Source organism: Acomys russatus, chromosome 28 (assembly GCF_903995435.1).
Source record: "Acomys russatus chromosome 28, mAcoRus1.1, whole genome shotgun sequence".
NCBI lineage: Eukaryota > Metazoa > Chordata > Mammalia > Rodentia > Muridae > Acomys > Acomys russatus.
In genome coordinates this window covers 14,976,422-15,003,273 of record NC_067164.1, presented here as the reverse complement: position 1 = coordinate 15,003,273, position 26,852 = coordinate 14,976,422, and the positions used below count along the sequence as shown (strand labels likewise).

At 41.6% G+C, this 26,852-nt stretch overlaps 1 protein-coding gene across 6 annotated transcripts in view; it reads right to left on the bottom strand.

Annotated features, from left to right (window-relative positions):
- Slc4a4 (solute carrier family 4 member 4) overlaps positions 1–26,852 on the bottom strand; it is a 321,412-nt gene that overhangs the window by 139,279 nt on the left and 155,281 nt on the right. For 2 of the 6 annotated variants that reach the window (XM_051170376.1, XM_051170374.1), the window contains one exon: positions 19,506–19,601. The exons of the other annotated variants lie outside the window; for them this stretch is intronic. In XM_051170376.1, the coding sequence (XP_051026333.1) occupies positions 19,506–19,601 (96 nt within the window). The remainder of the gene's footprint in view (positions 1–19,505; positions 19,602–26,852) is intronic. 6 annotated transcript variants of the gene reach the window in all.

Here is a 26,852-nt window from a genome sequence, read left to right as displayed (position 1 = left end):
TCTACTCTTTCAGATCTCTGCTACCCAACCCCTGTGGTGTACCTGTTTAACCTCAACTCCTGGCTCTGGTTTGTCCTATTTTAATTTTCTGAATACTTGTGAATTTTTCCCTCAGTCCAATGTTAGATCTTAGACATTCCAATGTCAAAAAAAAAAAAAAAAAAAAAAACAGAAAGAGCAAAACTCCACTAATTTGTGATGACTCCATTCTAACAATGGTAATGAATATTTCAATTTCACTGTGATCTAAAGTCGATTTTTTAAGTATTTCAAAAAATCTGTCTCTCTTTTTCTTATGTTGAGCACATGCGCACACACACACACACATACACACAAACATACACACACACTATAAAGCCATTTCTCAGGTAACAAAGTAACAAGAAACTGCACCAAATAGAAAACCCACTTCAAATACTTTCTGGAGCCGCAGTTCTTGTGATCACACGTGTCATTGCAATGTTCTCTGTGTGCCTCACATGCACATATCCATGCACAACTATGCATACATATGTAGGCAGAACCCATATGTACGCATAATATAAAATAATGGACAGAAAAATAAATCCATTCAAAAACAGTGTTAAAAGTATGAACAACTGTGGCCTTTATGTCTCACAAAAACAGAAAGAGATCCTCCAGCAAGCCCGAGCTAGCTAGGAAAAGGGTAAACAGAAAAGGCACGCTAAGAGAGACATGGTGACCAGATCACTGCCTTCTTTCAAACAGGCTCTGACTCAAAGTGACTTTCATTAAATTATCCTAGGCCAAGGCAGAGAGGAACTGAATCAGGTTTCTACAGCTCTGCCTTTCCAAATAGACGGCTGTCCTCTGCAGTTTCCTTCCTAACTGGCCTTTTCTCTTGCTTTTAGATAGATACTAGATCCAAGATTATCAAGGAATTCCGTGATCTGGAGAAATGTCGAAGATTAAAATGTTTAAGAAAGCCACCAACTCAAAATAGTAAACTCAAGCCAGGCGTGGTGGCACTTGTCTTTAATCCCAACACTGGGGAGGCAGAGGCAGGTTCAAGGCCAGCCTGATCTACAAAGCCAGTCTAAGACAGCCAGGGCTACACAGAAAACCCCGTCTCAAAAAACAAAACAAACAAACAAACAAACAAAAAGAGATGGTAATCTCAGCAGATGTCTTAAATGGATGGTTTTCTTTTCATCCTTCGTAAATTAAAAAAAAAAAAAAAAGGAAAAAGTTCAAAGCTATATCAATGAAAAGAAATGGGGAAACATCGACACACACAAAAGACTTCAAAACTGCTCTAAGAAGAAAAGCAGCTAGGGTAGTAAAGCTACACCATGCCGGAAGGATCAAGTATGCGAAGAGATGCACAGACTGCAGAAGACATCCTGGACATCTCCAAGGGAAGCTGACAGTTAATATCCCAGGCAGTGTCCATCAGAAGCAAGATGCAAGACACAAGCTGAAAGGATAGCAGATGTCCCATACCACACCCTACTTTAGCGTGCAAAAGTCTCCGCAGCCTTCAGCGCATTTATGCTGGGATGCTCCTTGCTAAGTAGTGATGGTGTTTGTTTCTCAGAGCAATTCCAGGCCTTACAGAAGATGTGGGGACAAGACTTCCTGCCCACTCTAAGTCAAATGCTCCTCCTCACGAATAGGCAATGGAAGCCTGATGCTACCGGCTCATTGACTGCTCATGACTGAATCCCCACGCTTGGGACCATTCTTAGCCACACAGGAAGTTCAAGGACAGAATGGACTGTAATGAGATTCTTCTTTTAAAAAACAATCATTTGAGGTCTACCAGATGTTTAAAAGAAAATGCAAAACTTAAATATACTCCATAAAGAAAAAAATAAACAAAAATTGAGAAAAAGAAACATAATTTAGAAAACATAAAATAAAAATTTTTACTAGTTTTTAGAGAGATCTGAAATGATTTCAAACCTATAACACAGGCAGGAAGCTCTGAAAAAGAGATCAAAGCTAAGGCTTAGACAGAAAGACCAATTGATTTAAACATCAGTAGGCACATTCCATTCGTATGAGCACCAAAAGAACTCCTCAACATGAGTTAGAAAAGAATAAGAAATATCACACAAGGGGAAATGGAGAACAAAGCACACCACATAGAGAAGAGATCACAGGCAGAGGATGGCAGGAATAATGTCAAAATCTGATTATAGGAAATGTTCTTAAGCCAGAACAAGGCTAAAGAGGGAAAGGCATTATCAACAACACCCCTAGGCCAATAGGAGTGGTTCTTCAGACCACAAGGGCCCCTCCAGACACTAAAGGAAAAGATGATGTGGTACAAAACTTTGTGACACCAAAAACGAAGAGATCTACACCTTCTCCATCTAGAATCAGAACGCTGGCTTTTCTTGGGCAGCAGCCCTGAGCGTTTCACGTAGAAGACAACATGAGGCTTTTAAAAGAATTCCACACCCTTTCAAACCACAGATGGCCTGTGGCAAACATAATAAAGATGATCTGGGACTAAACTGCCCTAAAAGTGTTAATATTCCCTTACAGTATCATTCAACAAAATGAGGAAATAATCTAGAGAAAGGGGAGCTAGCCTCTCCACTCAGGAGAGCGAGGAACGACAACAGTTGTCTATCCTGCAGCCGGCCCAGACAGCAACTGGTAACTGTAGCACAGAGGAGAGGACACAGGAGCCGTGAGAAGGGACCAACGTGCCGGCAGTACTCTCCAAGCATACTTCAAGCTACTAGCATCCATGAGCTTAACAATATAATAACGGAGTTGTTTCTCTCTCTCTTTTTTTTTTTTTTCTTTATTGATTTTAAGGCTGGTAGGCTAACCCAATGGCTAAAGGCTCTTCCATCGTAAGCCTGAAGTCCTGAGTTCTATTTGTGAACACATATAAGGGAGGAAGGAAGGAGAGAACCAACTCCACAAAGTGGTCCTCGGACCTCAACATGCGCACTGTGGTACATGCCTGCCTCCCCCAACACACCTCCTCTCTCTTCCTCCCTCCCTCCCATATTCTCTCTCTCTCTCTCTCTCTCTCTCTCTCTCTCTCTCTCTCTCTCTTTCTCTGTTTACAGTTTAAAATTTGAATTTTAAATAAATCTAAAGCTGTAAGTATGTTTTTTTTTTCTTAATGTACTTACAGAGAACATCAAAGCCTTAGAGAGAACTATTACTAGAAGCCATAATATGAATTCTATTTATGGACTCTCAGCCTTAGATTCAACTGACAGAAACCATAGCATTGAATGGAGGGAGAAAAGGATGTAGATCTGATTAATATTGAGAACTGAAAGTACAGTAGCAGTGACCGAGTCTGGTAACATCAGCAGTGAGGAGAAGGAAAAAGGAAGAGTATGCACGTCAGTGATAAAAAGTCAAAACATCGGTCAATCTTGCTACATAAAGAAACTGGAGCATAAGATCTTTACTCAAAATCACAAGAGTTATTTTTTTTTTGTATATTTTTAGAAGAGTTATTTATAATGGAGCAAAATTTAATAATAATAATAATAATAATAATAATAATAATAATAATAATAATAATAATAATAATAATAATAATAGAGCAAGGAAATATATAAATAATATTTCCCGGTGGAAAACATTGACAGACAATATCTATGACTAAAACCATATAATGATGTAAAGACAGCCATGAAAAAGGTAAAAGACAAAATGAAAAGCCACTCAGAGCTGCAAGTATTTGCTATAAAGACAGCCCTGGAAAGTAGGAAGATAAAAGAAAGCTGCTCTTCATTGAAGTGTTTTTGATGCTGGGCATGAGGATATGTCTGTAAACACAGCACTTGGGAGGCTGAGGCAGGAGATCTGCAAGTTCGAGGCCAGCCTGGGCTGAAAGCTGCCTCAAAGCAAAATGAGGAGGAGGAGGAGGAGAAGAGAGAAGTCTTTCTGTACATTTCAATTTGATAAGATTTTGATATTTACTAAATGTGCTGGTATCATGTGAGCCAGTAGGAACACTGACCAATGGCCAACTTCAGGAGATCTCACTAAATTAAATCAAACATAGAGACTGAAAACTTTATGGAAAACAGAATTACATTTTAAATAGTTTAGCATCCTCCCTGTCATATTCCTTACATAATTAAAAATTATAGGCATTTTCCCACAAGCTCTGTCTGAATTATCAATGACTCAAATCTATATTATTAGTCAGCAAAATCCCTTACAGCATAGAAGTATGTGCATGTGTGCAAAGCAAGCCATTTTCATAGCCCTGTATCTGCAGGCAAATAAATACGTAAGTGTAGATACAGTGGCTGAGCATATGTACAGATAAGGACAGATGTATGCACAGAACCATAAAAGGTTAACACATACTCTCTGGGCCTACACTCTGTTCTCTGGTTTATGATTCACAAAACCTAGGAGAGGCACTGACACTGGCCTCTCCATCCAGTCATTCTCCATGGCCTTACTGACCTCAGGTACAGCCAATGAATACAAACCACACACACCCTCCCCCAATGCTAGGAGCAGACACAGAAGACACAAATGCCTTCAAGCTCATATGGCTCTGGAGGCTCTCCAGATTAAAGTGCCTGAAATCTAAGGGGATGAAGTCGGGACACAAATATTCCTGGCTATGCCCATGTGTTCGCTTTCAACTGAAGTGGTAGCTAGGACCCAATGGTATGACAACCTCACAGCTTTTGGTGACTCTAGAGATAGCCTGGAGAATTCTGGTCTGAACTAAAGTGAGTCTGGGATTATTTACTTACTTTGCTGTACATGCATGTACCCTCACTCAGCTGCCAGCTCCTCTCAGTTGGAAGTATTCAACTTCTAAGTCACACACACACACACATACAGAGAGAGAGAGAGAGAGAGAGAGAGAGAGAGAGAGAGAGAGAGGAAGTATACAACTTCTAAGTTACACATATCTATATTTATATCTGTATGTGTGTGTATATATATATGTATATATATATATGGAGAGGAAGTATCCAACTTTTAAGTCACATGCTCACACACACACACACACACACACACACACACGCGTGTGTGTATATATAGAGAGAGTTTTAAGAAGTTCTGAAGGTATATGAATATTTCACTCTATAACCCAAACATGCCCAATATTAACTGACCACTATTATTTTAACTGGATCATGGGTGGGGAGGGCTAGGTAAAAAGTTCAAATAGTGGGTCAAATTTCACTTTTCTGGGATATGCCTACTGGACATATTCAGAGAAAAAATTTAAAGAGGTACAATGGAAAGAAGACTAAGTTAGCATAAGAAAAGGATTAAAATGGGACAGTATCTCATGATAAAATTGCCGTAAGCAATAAACAAGAAAACACATGAGTTAATATCCTGCTCAGGCTTTCAATAACAGGTAATTTGTTTTATTTTGTTTTGTTTTGTTTCTTTTCATGATCCCCATTGACCTCAATGGAAACTGTCAACTAAAATGGCTGTGGTCGGGGTTCCAGATCAACTTATCATTTGGATTTTTCCAGTCCTAGAAGATGAGTGCGGAGAACAAGGACGTTGTCCTTCTAATTCCCGCCCAGTGGTGGGAGCTGAAGCTGAGTTAGACATCAGAACATGGGCACTGAGGCTCTGAAGAAGTGTTCATCGTCACACAGGGGATGTGAGGTCACTTCGGGCCGAAGGTGAGACTGCAGAGAGCTTCTGTGTGATAGACAGCTTCATTAGCTTCACTCTGAGAGATGCCTCACTGAGGGCAAAGGTCAGCAGTAGTTATTTGTTAAAGAAACCAACATAAGCCCCAACTGGGGGATACATGTCTGTAATTCCATCTATTCAAAAGGCTAGGGCCGGAAGATCACATATTCTAGGTCTATCTGGCCTACAGAGCATATTCAAGGCCAGCCCACAGAACAGAGTAAGACCTTTCCTCAAAATTAAAAATGAAAGTTGGGAGGAGTCTTGGAATATAGCTCAGGGGTAGAATACTTGCCATGTATGTGTAAGGCCTACACTGACTCCCTAGTAGAAAAATGGATGAAAGAAGCAGAGAAAAAAAGGGAAGGGGAGGGAGGGGAGGAGAGGGGATGAGGGAAGGGAGAGGAGAGAGGGAGGGGTGGGGAGGAAAGGGAAAGCTACACAGATGAACTTAACTTACTTCCATTCAACACATTGTAGGTCTAAAAGGGTCTTCAGGGGTTTGTTTGTTGGTTGGTTGGTTGGTTGGTTTTTAGGTTGGCTGTCATTGTGGCAATGAGGACTCAGATTGCTCAGACTAGCCTTCTGTACCCAAGGTTAACATCAAACGTCTGGTCTTCGTGCCTCCCTGTAGGAGTGTTGTTAGAATTATAGAAAATCTGCTATCTGTGATGAACGTCCTGTCCATTGGCTAGATCTGGGTCGCAAGAAGAGACTTGATACCCTATGAGCATATACAGAGGGAGGAGGTCTCCCTCAGTCATAGTCATAAGGGAGAGGAGTAAGGGAAAAATGGGAGGGAGGGAGGAATGGGAGGATACAAGGGATGGGATAACAATTGAGTTGTAATATGAATAAATTAATAAAATATATTTTTCAAAAAGAATTATAGGAAGTCACTGGCATACCAAATTTTATGTGGTGCCGGGAACAGACCCCAGAGCTTCATGAATGATAGGCAAATGCTCTACAAACTGAGCCTCACCCCCAGACTCGGGTCTAGAAAGGCCTTTGGTGGCACTTGCTGGTATCTTCTGCACGGAGAGTCTGGTGTTTATTCTAGCATCCGCCACTGACTGTGTTTCTTACTGAATTCGCACAGAGGAGAATGAAGTGGCTGGCAGAAGAGCGAGCGGTGGAACACAAGAAGCATCACACAAAAAATAAAAACCAGAAGCAGCAGAGAGCACAAAAATGCCTCACTGGGTCTAGTTATGTTGGTTAAAGATTGCTTAAACCAGTGAACAAAGGTAATTTCTCAAAACTCCATTTTCTGCCGAGCCAGGACAAAGGAAAGAAGAGGGAAAGGGAAACACATCAGAGTAACGTGAATGAGTTTCAAACTTAGAATTTCCTCTCACCAAGTACCAGAATTTCCTCACAGGCTTACTACTGTCAGGATCAGGAATTCAGTAGAGAGGGCACAATAAATTTAGACGTCCCCCAGGGAAGGGCCCCAGGAAGGCTGGTGTCCTAATTGCACTGCATTTGGCTTGTAGGCTCACAAACAAAGGGTAAATGGAGATCATCTCACCATTTCTCACCAGGCTGATTTTTCTCTGCTAACTAGATATTGCCAACTTCCTGCTTATATGTTTTTGGTGACAGGAAATTTCCCACTTAATGAAGTGACACATTTATTTTATCACAACAAAGTTCATTCTTACAGGTGGTCCATGACCACAAATCCCAGCTAGGCTATAATGTGCATGGACTAAGGAGTCAGGAAGAATATAACATCAAGGTACCAACTGAAGCATTGATGTACTCATAAGGAGATGCTGTCCACTGAACTACACATATCTTCTATTGGTCCTCTTTGAAGGCACGTGCATCTTCTCAAACACAGAGGCCTTTGCTGTGTTTTGTAATTCTCTAGCACTTGAAAGCTAGTCACTGATACCTCTTTCCCCTCCAAACTGAAGTGTGCAAAGGCACACCATGCCTTTGACATACCTTGCATCGTCATTCTAAGGACTGTATCTTCCCCCAATCAAGCAGCTTTATGGTCTGACCTTAAGACCATATCTGGTCATGATTTCCTTGGAAAATAACTGGGTTGCAAAAAATACCCTCCAGTCTCACCCAAAAGTATCAGGAGTCCTGAAGCCAGTATCTCCTTCACAGAAATGCTGACCCAGACGGACTAGAGCTCTCTTCTAAAGAAGCAAAGTGAAGCCTGCCTTCCTCCGTCTCCATGGTTATTGTAAGCCAAGTCTTGTGAACCAGCCAAGCATGGACAAGTCTAGACCTCCAGTTACCTGTTCACCTCTACAGTTCTGGGTCCTCCTCCTCCTCCAGGTGTGGACTGCATATCTACAAGTATCTCTCACTCCGCTCAGGATAGGATACGTTTGCCACAAGTGTCATTCTTGATGACAAACAGGTCTACTTGGTAGCCACCAGAAGGCAAGCACTGTGCTTACCAGCTGGAAACTGGCAGTCTGAATAAATTAATATAGCACCATAATATCTGTATGGCTTTTTCTTGTAAGTTATATGCATTTCCCCCAGAACTATAGAGAAGAAATTATTAAAAGATATCATTTGGAAGTTGGGTAAATGCATTAAGCCTCAACACTCACAGTAATTCCTTAACCCAGAGCCCCAGAGCAAATGTGTGCTGGAAGAATTGATTTTCAACCTAGTGTTTTTCATCAAAGAAAAAGTGGTCCTTATCATTGGATTTACCATGTTCTTCCTCAAAAAGGATGCTGATATTATTCCTTTCAGTATGGTTACATAGACAATATGCCTATTTTTAACCACAGTTACTATCAGAAGAACATCTTTAGGAAGTTTTTGACGTCCTAACGTAAAAGCTGACCACAGCCCATAGTAGTGCCCAAAGTGGCCCATATTCTAACAGTTTCCTGCAATTTCTAAGAATGAACCTTAAAAACCAGAAGCATTCCAGAAAAAAATTACCCTTGGATGGCTATCACTGAAAACAAGACCAGGAATGTTGTTTCCTAACTCAAAACAGCAAAATGGAGTTACTGGTGAGCCCAGCTCTTGTTACCAGACGGGACGACCATGGCTGAGGGAAGAGAACCCTGAGATCTGAGAAATGCTAAGCAGATGAAGGAGTGAACAGGAAGAGCGCCATCAGAACTCTGCAGCATGGCTGAGTCCGACGTGGGTCTTCCCACCGACAGGTGACCACAGACCATTCTGCCAGACCAGTCACAGTGAAGGACCAGCGCAGAGCCTCTCGGCTTGCCACCAGAACGACTTGCTGCTCGCTCACACAGAGAGCATATGAGACTGGAGGAAGCCCCATTTCAACACCTCTCCTAAGCCAGGACCCTGGTACACAAAGCCAACTCTCTAGATCACTGCTGCTCTGCCAAAAGGGAGCTCGCCAAGCAGGTGCCAACTCTAGAAGCTTCTGGAAAGGACACCAGTCACTTCTGCTCACGTTTTCTCATCAATGAAGCCACTCACACCTAACTCTAAGTGGGCAAGGAAGGCAAGCCCTCATATGCATGCTCAGAAGGAAAGGGGTCTGGAATATTTATTTGCAAAGACCCCATGACTAGCACAAATACTTAGCTTCACTGAGCCACCAAGGCTTTGTGGAAACCATGCTGCGTAAATCATACTCGTCACAGCTGCCTTCCCAACATCTGGAGCAAGCAATGGCAGCTCTATGTATATGTATACAAGTGTATATGTCTGCAACCACAATTGTTTTTTTAAAAGGGAGTCATGAATTTGAGAGAAAGCAAGGTGGATAATATAAAAGAGGTGTTGGAGGGAGAAAAGAGAAGGAGGGAATATTGTAATTATATTTTCATTTCAAAAAACTTCTTTTAATGATGAAAAAAGAGAAAAAAATCTTCCAACCTATGCAGCATAATCACAACCCATGGTCCAGTAAGAGTCTCCACCCTACCATCACCATAAACTAAATGAATAAAAAACTAAGCGTGCATCAACAAGGTAAGCTATCTGACTTGGAGAAATGTGTCATTACTCGTTATCATGCTTTGCTTTTTCAGAATAGTCAGGACTAAGAGGGCCTACTGAATGGTTGGTCTCAGCTAATGGCAACTGCGCATTCTGGTTTAGATATGTCACCTGTCTACTATCTACTTCCCTTCTTGGTTTCAGACTGAATAAGCTTTTAAAGATGATCAGAAAAGATCTTCTCTAAGCCAATCTAGAGGGAACGACAGAGGTAGAAGTGTTGCTGAAAGTGCACCATTAACAAGTAACTTAGTCATGCAAGAATCGGGTGGATGAACTGGTCCAGGCCAACTGTAACTGACACCATGCTTGGCAGCAGGCATACAAAGATAAATGGGATGTGTTTGGGGCTCTTTTTAGGCCCTTTTGTCAGCAATGAAGGAAATATAAACATTATGATGTAATGAAAGATCAGCAGAGGTGGGGAGGGTAAGTCTAAGGGCATGAATGAGGCAGCTTTGATGGCTGGGAGGGAGAGCAAAGAAAGGTATGGAAAAGGGGTCTTCTTGGAGGAAATGAGACCTAGTAATAGAGCAAATCTAAGCACGTCACTGTGGGCTGATGAAGAAGCAGGAATAACTGATAGACTGAAAAGCATTAAGTCAACATTTTTGAAAATGTAAGTTATTTGAGATTATAATGCAAGGGCAGAAAAATAAAACGACGATTCATGGAGTTGAGCAGAGACCAAGTTAAGGAGCACCACACAGACTGGTGAATCCAGGCTTGGTGTTACCATTATCAGCTGGACTGGGAAATGTGAACTTGGACTGACAAATAATAGGGCACTCACTAAAGGGTTCTCAGCAGAGTGCTGTGTGCACACATGCAGCTCAAGTACATGTGGATTCTTGGGGTGATTGTGAAAGGTGAATTCTGTAAAGGAAAGAAGGACAAAGGCAGGGGAAGAAAGAGACAACTGAAATGGTCCCCATAGGAGGTAAGGACTCAGAGCAGAAGAAAACTGCTGGCAGAATCTTCAGAAACAGGGCCTTTCTTCTGGGGGGTCAGTTGAGTATTCTCATTTCCAGTGGTCCTAATAATACAGATCTCAGTTCCGGGAAGTAAAGAAACAGAAACTTTTGGATGATGAAGGACAAACCGACATCCTACATGCAGGGTATTGAGGGGTCGGTAAGAGGATGGATGAAGGTCTTCAGGATGCATTCAAGGGAGGAGCAGAAGTAAAATCTGAATTAAAAGGACAACTGTAAACATCACAGATTTTCAGCTTACCGCAAGGAGAAAAGCCCTGTTTCTGAATTAAAGTATAATTCCACTATTTGCTGCCAAGAGGAAATTTTATTATTAACTTGGAAATTGGTATCTGCAACTAGAATATTGCGTTTGCTTCTCCTTCTGTCTCCCTCACGCACATGTGCACAGACATACTAATTCAAGTAGTTGGGTTTTCTGTTGTCTCCAGTAATTAGATCTAGACATTGTTTGGCCTAGTAATGGTACTTTATTGTATATTTGCATGGAAGATTCTCCCTCAGTTTCAAATTAATCTAGTCTACCTCCCAAGTCCCCTGTAAAGCCACAGTCACACTGGTAGCTCTTCACCCTGCACTCCCTCATTATGAACAAACCTCCACCTTCCACTTGCAAGAACACACAGGAGATCTCTGCATACTGGATTATAGGGCACTCAGCTGTGCCAAGAGGGATGCCTGCAAAGTCAAGGCTATAATTCTTGTTGTGCTTTGAGTGGTTGTCATAACACCTATGCAGTGCTTAGTGTCTGAATCTACAGCTTCTGAGAACATGAGAGAGTAAGCATTCTCTAAAGCTCAGTGTAGTCACATGGTTCATAGTGTCACATGAATGCACATGAGAATGGCATGTGTCACTGTTGGCTACAAGCAAGAGGCAACTTGTGCATCTCGGTATGTCTTACACAGTGTCAAAGTGACTATGGAAGCTGAGATTGAGTGTGGATCCTGTGTGAGGATGGTGGGTACAGCCACTGAAGATCTATGTTAGTATATAGCATCATAAATATTTTTTCAAAAGTTATATATTAAACAAAATGGTGAGGGATTAAGCAACTGAGCTTTAGAGGGTTAGTTGTCACTGTTGCATATTATAGCCCATCCTGGCTATGAGTTGTCATGAACTCAGCAAAGAGAGAAGATCAGGAAGACCTGATTCCTAGTCCCACAAGATGTGCCCACCCATAAAGTCCCTCATTAATATTCTTGGAGGGCCCAAGAGGAGCAAAGTCACAAACTTACAGTAGATATATTACTGCATTTTAGTATCTTTCCCTTTCAATATATTTTCAGTTATTTTCACTATGCTTTCCTTAGTTTCATACTGTCAACAATATAGTTTGGCTAATTCACTCATTCTACCTTGTGGCTTTATTGCTATAGATAATCTACTCTGTTAGACACAACATAGTGGCAGTTACCGGAGTTCTTGGTCTCAGAGTGTCTTTACGCATTTAACCATTAAGGACTGTCAGGGCTGGGAAGACGGCTCAGTGGGCAAACAATTTGCTGTGCAGGCATGAGCACCTGTTTGGATCCCCAGCACCACATGAAATCCGGGTGTCTGTAACCCCTGAGTTGCGAGGGTGGGGTCGAGAGAGGCAGCCCTGGAGCTCACTGGCCAGCCAGCCCAGCCAATCAGTGAGCTCTACTGTCACTGAGTAACCCTGTGTAAAAAAATGAAATGGAGAACAATAAAGACACCACACATCAACCTCTAGTGTACACACACACACACACATAGACACACACACACACACACACACACACACACACACACACACACACGGAAAAGAGAGAACAAGAAGTAAGAGTATTTACTTACATGGGCACTAACTACTAACATTTAGCACATCAGTAAATAAATAATAATAATTAATAAGAACAATAATAATAATATCCATTCGTTAACTATAAAATAATAAATGTATTACATAAGTAACCTCTTTCATGTAAAATAATTTTTCTAAACCAGTAAAAGAATATCACTCAAATGTTTACAAATTTGTTTACTACATAGATGTATGAAATGTAGTTGGATTCTAAGGTTTGCTTCTGTCTGTGTTCAATCTGCTGAGAAATACTGCTCTGATTAAACTACATTGAAGAAAATTGTAGTACTTTTCAAACTCCATGAATGAATATTAGAAATATTCAAGGATCCTGAAATCCCACTTTGAAAAGCAAGACTTCAGCGCAAGGGACAGGACACACTTTACTGGCTGATAATAACTATTTCAAGTTTTGTGGGCCCTATGATCTCTGTTGCAATTGCCAAACTCTGCCTTCGTGGCAGGAAAGCAGCCATGAGAAATGCGCATAAACTAATGAGTGTGGCCTTGTTCCAATGAAACATTTGTAAGACAAATCAGCCATGGGCTAATCTGTTGACCCCTGAGCTAGAAAATACCACAGTAGACAAGATTCCTGCCCTTAGGAAATCCTTGGCAATGGCCAGAGAAACAGTTCAGCAGTTAAGAGCACACACTGCTCTTGCAGTGAGCCAGAGTTTGGTTCCTAGCATCATGGCAGGATACTTACAACTTCCTATAACTCCAAACCAGAGTCCGATGCTCTCTCCTGGCCTCCATAGCCTCTGTACAGATACATGCATACATAGCTGCACACACATAATTAAGAATAAAAATAAAGAAATCTCTTTCTTTTAAAGAAACATATAGTTCAATACCATAAAGTAGACCAAACTTAATGTTGGTAAGAAATCTAAACAACAAACAACAAAAGCTTTTAGAACTCAAGGTCAGTAAAGAATACTGTAAGTGGGGATGGCTTTAAGGACAGCACATCCCCCTAATGGAAATGCACAGTTTGAGAAGAAAGCTCCAGGAAGAAGGAGAGTATCCCATCAGGAAGATTGTTCAGGACAAAGACATCAAGAGAGAGAAGTGCCTACGAAATTCAAGCAACCAACGGTAAAAATGTGCTGACCGTAGTGCGTATAGAGAGAAGTTCAGACACAGAGAGTGTGCGCATTCCAACTGCAGGTTGCTGTGCCACTGGCCTTGTTGCCAAGCTCGAGGGCTGGTGGCTGTTGAAGATGGACAGTGGGACCACTGGACATTCCCATGTAAGGATGTGTCTTATCAGCCAAGTATACGAAGACAAGTAGGAGGCATCATATTGCCATGCATCTGTACAAGACTAACCACAAATTGGGACCCACAGAGACCAGGCTGTTATAGAGGATGGGGGACAAAGCTAGAGGAAGCGACATCCTGAACAGGGATAGTAAGGCAAAGACAAGCAGCTCAACAGACTTGAGCGTTCGCAAAGTGGGCTCTATGGGAGTGGTCTGAAGCGTGGGGAAATTGGAAAACTGGACAGGCCTGATGGTGAAAGATGGAGTCTGATTATCAATATATCATCACTTCTGTCAGGCACCGGTTTGAATCATCCCAATTCCAAATTCCTCTTTTAAGAAAAATAAAAGTAACGAAAACAACACTATTGTATAATTTCAGCAAGCTGTCAGATCTCCCCCAGATCTGTGCCTCTTGCAGCCGCGTCCAAGTCTTCCGTACTCTGCAATAAAAAAGAACTGCTAAGCTTTTCTTCTTTCTCCATTATCGTTCCGTAAACTGTTTAGAATCAGCATATATTTTAGACCACTGTGAATACAATATGAGGTATCAATCAAACAACCCCTGAGATTGCTTTTAGAGGCTCAGGATAAACAGTAACTAACTCCTTTTGAGAAAAGTAGCTCAAGCTTTCTGTATTTTTAGAACTTTGTAACTTGTTACTCTGCATACCGCTTAATTTTCTGATGTTTCCCCTTAACTAAAGAATCTAAAGATGGATGTCAGGTTGTTGAAAGATTTTATTCCCTGCAGTCTTTTGAAAAGTGTGCCTAGGAACAATTATAGTGAGAGAAGTTTTAAAGTTACACTGGAATTTTCTTCTAGCTTTTATGCAAAAAAACAAAACAAAACAAACAAACAAAACAAATAAACCTTAGGTCAACCAGAACAGTAAGTGACCCAAATAATATTGATATTCAGTAACAAGTTAATATCTTAACCCTGGTGAAGAAAAAACCAGAAGAGTGAAAAGGGAAGTTTTTGGACTCAAGTTAAGAGCATAAATAAACAGATCTGAACAACTAAGAATGTAACAGCAGAGCAGAGATTTAATAATGCCAGCCCATGGTGAAGTAAATCTTCCAAGATGGCCACAAAATGCACGATAGTGACAGAGCTCTCCACTGCCATGTTTGTATAAACCCAATGCCATTTTCCAGGAATATTCTCTTATCATCGTCTTGGTTAAAGTTCAAAGCTGGACCCACCCTAGACTCCCTCGCTTTCCTGACACTGTATGTTGTTCCACCATGACGTCATCCTGCATTATCCTTCCCACCTGTGCAGTCACAGCCCAGCCCAGTCCCTAATTCCCTTCATCTCTGGTCTACAATGGATGCCCAGCTCTCTCCTGTTCAAAGGCCAAAAAATTCTCACACACTCATTCCCCTTACCCACAGTCCTGCCCTTCCTACCCCTGTACTGAACTACTTCCCATAAGCCTTCACAAATGGCTCAGTTATTTTACCCTAACTCCTTGGTGTCCAATTTTCACACCTTTTTGAGAAATCATGCATGTCAAACAAACTCTGTGATAGTTTCCTCCTGTCTTATCGCTGACTTTCCGTTTATTTTCCTGGTTCTCTTTGCACGCCCAGGCATGCTTTCTCCTGATAAGCATTTCTGCATGTGTGGCCAGTGGTACTGCCTCGGTACTGTAGAGGACAGGCCTTCCTTCCCACTGTCCTGGCATCTACCACGGCCTCTCTAATCCCTGTCTGACGGTCTCATCATCCTTACCCTCGTCTACACAAAGGACTGAGAGTCCGAGTTCAGTAAGCAGCCTTGCAATTGAACCTTGGGAGAACTTTAAGAGTCATAAAACATATTGTAGTTGGTCAAATATCCAAAATTTAATTACTTAATTCTGGATATGCTTGGGAAAAAAAAAAGAATTAGAAAAAGAATAAAAGTCTCACTTAACAGTTTACTTCTAGCCAGGTGAGTCCAGGACAGCCATGGCTAACATAAAGAAACCCTGTCTTGAAAAAAAAGAAAGAAAGAAAAAAAACCAAACAAACAAACAAAACACAGTTCTTTAAATTTTGGGGTTAATATGTGGCCAGACTGTAAGATGGATAAAAATTCTTGAATTAAGCACTGGGTTTTCAATTTTTCACGAGTGATGCTAACTGAGCCAGGATAGGAACAGCAGCAGACAGTAGGAAAGTGCTGCGAAGTAGGGCGTTGTGCTAGACACAGCCTCGAACAGTGGATGCATGCGTGAGACAGACAGACACAAAGCAGAAGACGCACAAGAGGAAGAAGGCAAAAGGCTCCCAGTGTCGTCATCGTTTTAGACACTCAGAACTGTGACTCCGAAGTGGCTGATCTCATGCCACTAACAGCAAAGGGACACGAGTGTTTTATAAGGGCTCAAGTACTGCTGGCTGTTAGCTGTCAAACTGAATTCGCAGATAAGCCCTCGGGGTGAAGAGCCATTCTCCATCTACCAAGATAGGCGACTAGCTCACACTCCCATAATGGCAAAGCGTTTAGGCTGGTATTAGCCTGTCCTGAAACATGGAGGGGAAACGCTTCTCTTTTGTTCTCAGTGGCCCTGGCTGCTTTCAGAACTGCCTGAGAGATCTGATCTGTGAGAGGAAATCGTTTTTGGTTTTGTTCCAACTTCTAACTCAATACCTTGGCAGCATTTGAAATGGATAAGAGCCTTAAGCTCGCATCTGCCTCAGGTGACAACTAAGATAAGGAACACTCTGAAAATGATGAGCGCTCAGTTCCCCAAATACCTTTCAAAGTAGTCTTTGAAAGGTAGTTACTTCAAGTTACAGGGCCTCAAAAATACCTTGCTAAAAATACTGAAAGATTCACTTCATGGAGTCTTATTATAATCCTGATTATTAGCTGATATTTTTGGCATTTTTTTTAAAAAAGTGGATCTTCGTTAATTATCAGGATAATTTATAACCAATTCATCAGATCAGATATGCGATAATACAGTGAGATGGCTCTCTTAGGTGAACAATACCCACTTCTAGTTAATGGACTACCGTGGCCAAGGCAGCTACTACAGAAAAGCGAGCTGGTGGTTGCTTTTAATGAAAGGGATGAGGCATCAAAAATCACTTCAGAGCATGTGCAACACGAATCCTGTAAGAAGCATACAGCATCATTGTACCAAGCACTTGCAATGCACCGGAGATGTGCAACCTTGAGATGCAGTCCAGGGCATAACAGAGTTAGGATGAGAAAATAGAGAGAAGTGAAGCATCAGAGAACAAGAGAAAGCAACCTACAGTAAACCTGCCACCATGAGGCCCAGACAATAGAGGCTGTAGCACCCTGATACTTAAAAGATCTGTGATTATAAGAGCTATTTCATAAAGTCAGGGTTTTATGCAGGTATTACCACGTGCTTTGGGGTAGGTTTATCTTAAAAGGCTCTCGTGGGCAGGCAGCAAGTTCTGCTAAAGCACAGAAAGGTAGGTCTCGCCACCTTAGCAAAAAGCAAAGACTAGTTGATTAGGAAAGTAAACAAAACTGCAGCGAGGTAGGAAGGTGAAGCCAATGGTATTTAATCCTATTTTGCACACCTTGGGCTGTTCAATAGGTGTACATTTAATTTGTTGAACTGACATAGTAAATAATGGGGGGCCCTCAGAAAGTGACGGAGGTTATACATCAAAGACAATAGTTTAGGAAGAGAATATATATATAGGAGAGAATAGAAATAGACAGGAAAAAGGATTCACTCATTACTGGGAGTTTTCTTAGATCAGCCCTGTTCTATTTTAGGCTGTTTTTTTTTTTTTAAATAGTAGCCATCAATACAGCAACAATAAACACCACTATTATCAATTGCCTCGATGCTTTGACGGCCAGGTGTCTGATATGGAATACAGATCAGCTTTTGAAGCACAAAATTAAAGTTGCTCAAGAAATAATACTATTACCACCTAGATGGCTGAGTACCAAACACTGCGCTACATACACTACTTAATTCTCACAAAGATCCCATGTTGGCAAGACTGACGCACTTTTACATATGAGAAACCCAAGCTGATAATGCAGTAGTAGCTTTTCCAACGTTACAAAACCATCAGCAGTAGATCCAGGAGTCAAACCCCAAACAGCCTGACTCTAAATTCAAAAGGCCAAACTGCTCACCAGGAAGCATCACTAGGAGATGCACAGATTTATAGGAAGGCATACTTGATTCTTGCAAAGAAAACCATGCAGGAGGTGGAACTGCACCACACAGTCAATAGATCCTCCTAGCAAGCTGACCGTGTGAATTCCTACCCTTAAGTAAGATAGCCTTACACCTACCATAGACAGAAGAAACCGCCGCTTATTAGTCCTGCCCTACCCACAAATGAGCTGTGTGGTTCTGGGAAGTTACCTAACCTCTCTAGGTCTTGTGCTTTCTCATCAGCGAAGAGCAGATTATGGAAACAGCTTCCACAACAGGCTGCCTAGCAAGCTAAAGGGTATCCCAGAAAGTACTGAACCCAGAGGTCATGCAAAGTAACAGATTAATGTACACAACTTTTTGCTGCTGTCCAACGAGACCTACTTTCTAACAAAAAAGAGATCGCAAAGTTAATATTCAAAAATAGGCTATTCCTTCCTCAATTCTCCCATCTCGAAATTCATAGTTCCCTCCAAGATTAAGTTCCCACTCCTCACAGAGCCTTCTGCTGTGAACACCCTCAGGCCAAGCAGACATAGGTGGCTGTGTAGCTGAGTGTAGGTATGTATCTGTGTGAGTTTAGCAATCTATCCTCTTACACATGGCTAGGTATCTGAGTTCTCACTCCCTCATTAAAAAGGAAACCCCTCAAGGGTAAAGATCCACTTGGCTCATCTCTGAATACATGGAGTCCAAGTGTGCCCAGTGTGTAGTGATGTGGAACACATTTATTTATAACTCTGAGACAGAGAGATTATTATTAATAGTTTCTTAAAACATCAAACTTACAAGAGAAGTCCTGAAAGAATATAGCCCAACAAACACTATTTTAGGATGAGCTAAACCTTTTCCCATTATGTCAGCTGAAAAACACATCTTCAGTTGAGTGAAATTTTCTAATGCTAAAATAGGAAAAGGATTAACTCAACAGTTTTAGTATATGAAAAGAAATAATAGGCAGAGACCTAACGATGTCACCACAGATGAGACTCTTGACATCTGAAAAAAAAAAAGTCTACATAATCAATGTAGAAATTTCGGGGTTGGGAAATCCATGTAAGTGCAAACTGTCCTCTGTTTTGGTTTCAGATAAACAGCCCTTGTCTCTCTAGCAAAGCTCTATTTTTATTTATTTATTTATTTATTTATTTTGAAAAGGGTAATGGTTTCTTCCTAAGCTCTAAGCTCTTTGGGCAGTGTCTGTATTACTTTCTGTCTTTCAGGCATGTAATTGTATCCGTAGAGTTAAGTCTTTAGCTTAGTAAATTCTTCTTCCAAACTACTATGGGAAGCCCTTATCTCAAGTCACTATCCTTACATTCCTGGGACAAGACACAGACCAGCATCAATATGAGGAAAACAAGTTTCAGAAACATGATGCCTACACGGGGGTAGCCACGCCAGTCTTGACTCCTTCCACTTGCACAATTTCCACTCCCTGACAATGTACTTGACTTTAACTCAGGTCAAGCAAGTCACAGAGAAAATTGTTTGACAATAGGAGTCAGTCATGCCAAGTTTATGGATCCTTACATGTTACCCTTGCAGGCACTCTCAGGGATGTTATTCACATGCCTAGCTGGACCCAGTCATCCTCCCTCTTCCCCCCCACCACCACCATCTCTGCCCTTTCCCCACCCATTGACTTACTGAGCCATCCCACGCTGGGAGTGCGCCGCACTCGGGGGTCATCGTCCAAGGTGCGATTTGCTAGGCAGGGCACTGAGTTCTCAAGCGGGCTGCGGGCTTTTTAGTGTCAGAAGCAGAAGACAGGAAAAGGAGGACACATGAGCAGCCACAGCAAGGATGAAGATGGATGCATTGATTAGGAAGAAAAAAAAAAAATACTAAAGCAAATCACACAAGCGGGTTAAAGAAGAACAATGACATATTACAAATGACATTCACCTCCTCCCTGGGACCCTGGGCCCTTTAAATGGAACAAATCTCAACAAGGAGTGAAAAAGGTTTTGGGGAAATTACATTCAATCATTATAGCTTCCCCAAACAGGAATGGATGATTCGTCCTGCAGTTCTAATACACAAAACGTGGATTATATCCAGAAGACAGATTTATATAATGAACATTTAATCTGAAGATACAGTGTCAGGACTGACCGTTAATGAGTGCCCATCACATAAGCATACACAGCGGAAAGTAGCACACAGTTTTGTAAAGCACAGGGGGTGAGACGTCACATTAGTAAGTGGCTTTCTAGTGGTCTACCCAACAGGCTGCCTATGGCGCTTGAAGACAAGTGCAGAAATCAATCTTTCAGACGATTGTGTCTGAAATTTTCTCCTGGATGAACACAGACTGCTCTCAACCTCCTGTTTTTTGTTTTTTGTGTTTTGTTTTTACCTGTGTAGTAACATGACACTGGACATGGATGAATTAGTGCTTTGATATAAACCCATTTGAAATGCCATTTTGGTCTTCATTTTCCAGTGCCTCCCAATATCTACCTTACTAGAATTTTAAGCCTTGGTGTACCCGTTCCAAGACTAAGACATCAGAGATAATGATGTGGGCTGAATGCTCAGTCAAGTTTCTCTAGATACATTTGATCACCTGGGTTAGCACAACTGGTTCTTCTGAGGAGAAGGGCACTTGCTCTTAGAGCCCCATGTCACTTGTTTTGCAAGTCTCAGGGAGCAGGATGCTCCAAGGCTAATAAAAACTGGGCAGTGTCCAAAACAATAGTGATATTGGAAATATATGGCCATGAGGCAATATGCAAATTAGACTTGAGAGGTCTTTTTTCCTTAGTAACAAAATAGTCATTATACTATCAAAATAATACATTTAACATATTCCACCAAACATAAACATTAATCTATTCACATTGGGTGTAAAAGACAGGGCAGGCAAATGGCCTTTCCATAAGTGCCTGGAGAGGTGAGGCTTTAACTTGAACCATTTACAAGTGAATATAATTTATAGCCAAATTTGGGCATTCGACACATTATAAAATCCAGAAACATTTTTGTCAATTTATCTGTCTGCATTTAAAAGCTGTAAATAAAGCCAGGACTTGTGAGCAGGCCATCTGTGCCAGCACCTGTCTGAGGCGAATCTGATGCCTTCTCTCTTGCAATCTGAATTTTTAATTGTTTCCCATAATTGAACTTCTTTGCAAGTTTTTATTGCACTAAGAGAAACGAAAACGCAAAACGAGCCAGTTGAGATGATTCCAAAAGTGTTTCTGTCAAGAGGGACGCATTTAGAGGCATTGACCACGCCTCACCTCCTTATTTCTTTTGACAACTTACAGACCTGCTTAAGGAGCCGATCTTCCTACAGAGCTAGCTGTAGGGAAGGATGGTCTAAATAACTGGTACCTACTTGTCTGGGTGCAAATAGTCCTCACTAGGATGCTGGGTCAGTGAGAAATGATGGCAACGAGAATACAAAGTAAACTCAGAAGAGCCTTCCAGTCCTTTCAGTGGTAAGGAGGATGGAGCTGGCCAAATTTTCTCTCTGATATCAAGGCTTGCTCCTGAGAGAAGGATTAGCAGGTGCTCCAAACCTTGGATGCTAGTCACTTCTCCTCTCTCTCCCTTGCTTGCCTCAATTTGTCAAGGTGATACTTGTTGGGAACTCATCCTAGAGATTCCTCTTTCATACCTGGTCTCCATGAATGCTGAGCCTCCCCCATCAAGAGGACATATGGAATGGAGCCTGGCAGAGACCAGCCAAGAACCTGGCTCTAAAAGCAGGCATGAGAACGTAAGTGCCCATAGAGACTTGGCACCTCCAACTCAGAAAGCCTTGCCGGAGCCATCTGGCTGCTTACCCTAGTGAAAACTGGGAGGCTCGCATAATCCATTACTTACATTGGCAAATTGCAACATTTTGATTTGTTGGACCCTTTGTGTTCTATGCAGAGATATAAATGATGCAACACTTTTAGGTTGCCTTTTTTTTTTTTTTTCACAAATTTACTCTAAAGAACAAATTTTCAAGAGTTGTTCTGGAATCTAGAAGATAGCTTTCTATAATTAGATCATGGGAAAGATGCTTTCTGCATACCTTTTCTAAATAATGCTTTTACTGTATTGCCTCTCTCTCTTCAGTCACAAAATGAACAGCTTGGCTTTGCTAATATCTTACACGTTTCCTTCTAAACCACTTTTACCTGACTTCTGGCACAAACAAGGTGGAAAATGGCTTACACCATTACAACATGTGGTAAGCACGTGGTCCTAAAGACTTTTGAGTGTTGGCTTCCAATGTCTAGAGTGCAAAAAAAAAAAAAAAATGGAGCTGTGAGGAAGAGTAATGATTCATATTCCCTTTGGAAATCAACTTACTGAAAGCCATCAATCCTAAATCTAGCGTCTCTCCTAGAACTGAGCAAATGGAACACAGAAATGTCTCTACCAAAATGCTTCTTTAGCAATACTGTTAGGGAGAAAATAAACTTTAATCATGTTAAGCTTTTAAAGCTTTTCATAGAAATGTAGAGTTGACTGTTTAAATAGTTATTGGACTACTGCTTTTTCTACACATTGAACCTGCACCCAGCAGCATTTCATTTATAAGCACAAATGAGGCATGCTGCCTAGAAATAACCACCTGAAAATCAGATAACAGATTCAACTGGCTGCCTTGTTTGGTGTGGTCCTGCTTAAACAATGACTACCAAAGTCCCTCAATGTCATATTATCATATGGAGTAAGAGACCTGAATTCACCGAGGACTAGGAAATAAATTACTGTGGAGGAAGCTCATTTCTCTGTAATTGAATTAGCATACTGTTATAAAGCAAACATTCACCATTTGGTCCCTCCACTAATTATGCTTGTCTGTTAATTTTATATCTGCACTTCAAGATTTTCACCTGCAAATGGAGATGTTGCATATATTAGGACTATTATAGATCATATTGTCTGATATAAAACAGGTGTTCAAGGACTGGGAGCCAGCACTGTTGCTGTCACTACTAATACTCATTCATTGGATGATGTTTACTTTGCCCAGCATTATAAAGGGTGTTAGAAAACAGTAAGGACAGCAGCTCGGCCTAATTTAAACTAATTTTAAGATATGAAGTAAGTATTTAAAAGAAGTATCTGCACTTCTGTGTTAATTAATGCAGCACAGTTCACAATAGCCAAGATGTGAAATCACTACAAATGTCAATAAAAAATGTGTTGTATATAGAGATATATTTATATATTTGGTGCTAAAGATAAGGATAATTACATGTGGCAATATGGATGAATGGAGAGGTCATTATGTACAATGAGATGCACACAAAAAATGTGACTTTTACACATGCATTCTGCACCATCTGAGTGCACAGGAGGAGCAGTGGTTCCTTGAGACTACAGAGTTTGGATAGACAGTGTAAAATGTTAGTTAGATCCTACAGTGCTGTAGTTCAACATGTGGAATGCATGATAAACATTGGGGTGATGGGTACATTAACTTGCTTAATCCAATTACTCTCTATTGTACACAGAGGGCCTCACTTTGTATCCCATAAATAAATACAATCATAATTGTATCTCTTTGTCAATGCCTAATAAAATGTATACATCTGGCTTTGAACTCAAGAACTGGCAAAGCCCTCTTTCATCGTGTATTTTAATGAAAGGCTTTGTGCAGACCGAAGCATGCTAAGAAGACTTTAGCATTCTTTTTGCTTTCCCTTGCGGGGCGGGGGGGTGGGGGGGGCTGGCATAATAGAGAGTGGGTCACACTCGCTTCTTCTCTCTAACATGTCTGCTCTTTTTTTCCTCTTCCCTGCCTTCCCTCTCTCCTTCTCTGGTTCTCTTCTACAAAGAGCAGGTCACAGTCCCAGATAGACAATCACCCTCCCATCTGCTCTCAGGGCATAAGGCTGGCTTCACCAAGGGTGGCTCCACCAAGCAGCCCTCACCCTGACCAGTTTCCTCAGCCTTGCCACAGCAGGTGGCCCTGTCTGGAGAGAAAAATATGAAGAACTAAACACTCATTCATGACACTGTGAGACAAAGAGAAGCATTTATGACTTTACTTTATATTCTGGTTGCGTGGACTAGATGGTCAATTAGTAATATTTTTTAAAAATATGCATTTCATGGCAATATCCTATGTTATTCATTGATAGCTAAAGCCTGTCCATGCTCATACGTGCTGAACTGTCTTGATACTTTGGGTATCGATTTAAAACGCTAGAAAGTGCATGTGTGACAACTCATTTTATATTGTCTGACAACTGTAAACCTGATAACAAAAGTAATGTTGCTCTAAAAATGATACCTCGGAATCTCTCCTGATTCGCATGGTGGAAAGAGGGGGCTGAGAAGCATAGGTAACAGTAGATTGCAACATAAATGTAGGAAATTGATGCTCTGCCCTCCATTTTAAATTTGAAAGTCACCAAGGATATCCCTTGAGATATTTCTAAATGATATCTGCTCCTGAGACCACTAGCTTATGCTATTAGTAAAGTATTTACATAATATGTCTTATGTACTCCTAGTAGCATAAACAGAATAAACCCACTGTTACCCTTATGTTACATATATAACAAGACTCAAGGGGATTGCATAATTCTCAAATCATCTATCTACTAAATATTATTAGAGACTGGAATCAAACCTTTGGGAGAGACAGTATCACAAACTTCAAGAAGATTAGGAAGTAGGCTTCAAATGTCAAGACCTGAAGATTCGCTGAGTTCTACTCCCAAGCCTGTCTTTTCATCGTCATAAAAGAGCAGAATGGACTACTAAGTGCTAAAATGGGATGATAAAAGTTTGACCATTACAGATCTGGAAGACCTGAGGTGAAGGCATAAGAATGGTGCCTTCTGGATGAGTCAGCAACAGTAGCAGGTATCATTCCCAGGCGACTCCGTTCAGCTTCTTTGCTAGCAACTTTCCATGGATTGCCTTGTTTATTATCAGGTTAGGGAGAGAGCTTGGTTTCCCTGAGCTCTGGCCAAGACAATCATCTGTGACGTGCAAATGCACAGAAAATGAGACTCCAGAACCAAACAGATGGATGTGTGCTGCTGGGTTTTGGAAGGAGCTGGCTGCGCTCAGAGAGACACCTGGGATGCCTTGCTCATCTGAAAAAGATACATGCCTAAGGATAACAGATGCCACCTTCCCAGCACACAGGTAGAGGAGCATGGAACCTACTTCGTGGGAACAGAGTCCTCGAGGAAGGTTAAGGGAGTGCTTGCCCTAGCTACTGGCGACAGGGATCGTGTCTGGAGTCAATAATATGTCCAGTGGAAAGAAGAACAACATGACTAAAGACAAGTGGGCAAATTAGAATCCAAAGCCCAAACAAAAAGCAAGGAATTGCTAAAGGGGCTGACGGAAGCTGCCAAGCCTGGCTGTGGTCCCAGCCAGATCTAATTCACACCGTGTTGAGGCAGCCTATCTAATATTTGGACCACACAGTTCAAGTGGGCCTAATCTCAAGTCAGAGTCAGAGCAAAAAGAGCCTGACTACCCATATTTCTCTGGGCCCTAGAACTACTGTTAACAACAGATACCAATGGCTTCTTTCTGCTGATTGTTCGGTGCCACCAGCACCGCCCAGGTTCCTCTACGTAATAACACACTGCTTTTTTAGAATACCCAAAAAGCTTTTCTGCGCTCACCTCAGAGCAGCTCCGTGGGAAAGAAGTAGATATCAGCTTCCTGACTGGTAGAAAACCCTCAAAGGGGAATCCGACTGCAGAAGGCAGGACTGCACTGAGCTGGAAAGCCCTGTTGATTACATTTTGCACAGCTGGGTAAAGGGGAAGGCGGGAATGGCAGTGGATTGAAGCCAAAACCCAGCTGAACAGTACACTGTGGATCACTATTAATACAAGAGAGGCCCCGGGATACCATCAAAAGCATAAGGAGAGCCCCTGGAGCTGGTTGCCCTGCTGGGGGCTGCCACTTTCACCATCTCCTCTCTGCCCGGTGTAATGGTTCATCTTGCATCCCCAAGGTGGATCTGGATTCCTCTTACAGCCATTTAACCAACAGCAAAACCTAGGAAAGTTCAGGCTAGGAGGAGAAGGGGCCTAATCCCCTCTCATTGTTAAACAAAGAGTATTGATACCACTTACCAAAACGTCTGAAGAAATACATAAAAGCTATTTCCATGGATTTCTTGCATCTCATAACTCTAAAATCGTTCCAGCATGACTGCGCTTAAACCCCTTGCCTGTAACTGGCTACGTCTATTGAGTGATTACCAAGTGCCACTTACCAGTCTAAGCGCTTACCTACCCTATTGAGTTTTCTATCATTTCTGCTTTACAAATATCAAAGTGGACTATTCCAAGTCTTATTATTCTAATTCTTTGGTAGGAAAAAATAAGTAACAATTCACTAATTAAAGGTGAGTTCATGTAAATGAACCAGGGAGTAAAAAACTCATATAGTGGGTCAGACTGAATAAGCAAAACCACTTCTCAAGAAAGGACATCCGCACGCTCAGATACTGGGGACAAGGAACTAGCCTTTAAGAGAGTGGAGGGGGAGCCATGGAGCAGTTCAGCATGATAGGACTTGATAGAGAACCAATGCCTGGTGGCGATCATTTTATAGTATTTATGCACTCGCGCACCAGGTGGACATCACCTCAAGAGCAGAGATTATAGCGAGCTATCAGCAAACAAACAGGAAGATGTGCGTTTTGAGTATGTGTTGCCATTTTTTTTTTATATATATAATTATCTAGTTGTATGCTACTGGGGCTCCCCGGTAGCTGCATGTCACAAACTGCTTGCAGAATCTGCCCTCACTGTTGGATCTTGTGAGTTGATGGGAGCTGACTCTAGCACACCTCTGGGAACTAGAACAATCCCCAACTCAAGCGTCTCCACACTGGGCAGCTCTCTGTGACGCTGTAGCTCGCATACCCAAAGCTGCCTAGGTCACTGGCTCTGTTTCTATACTGAAGGCCAAGGTGATTTACGTTTCTCTAGGCTTTGTATGAGGGTGCAATCTGGCTCCAACTACACTCGACCTAAAATACTTCTTTATTAATAGATT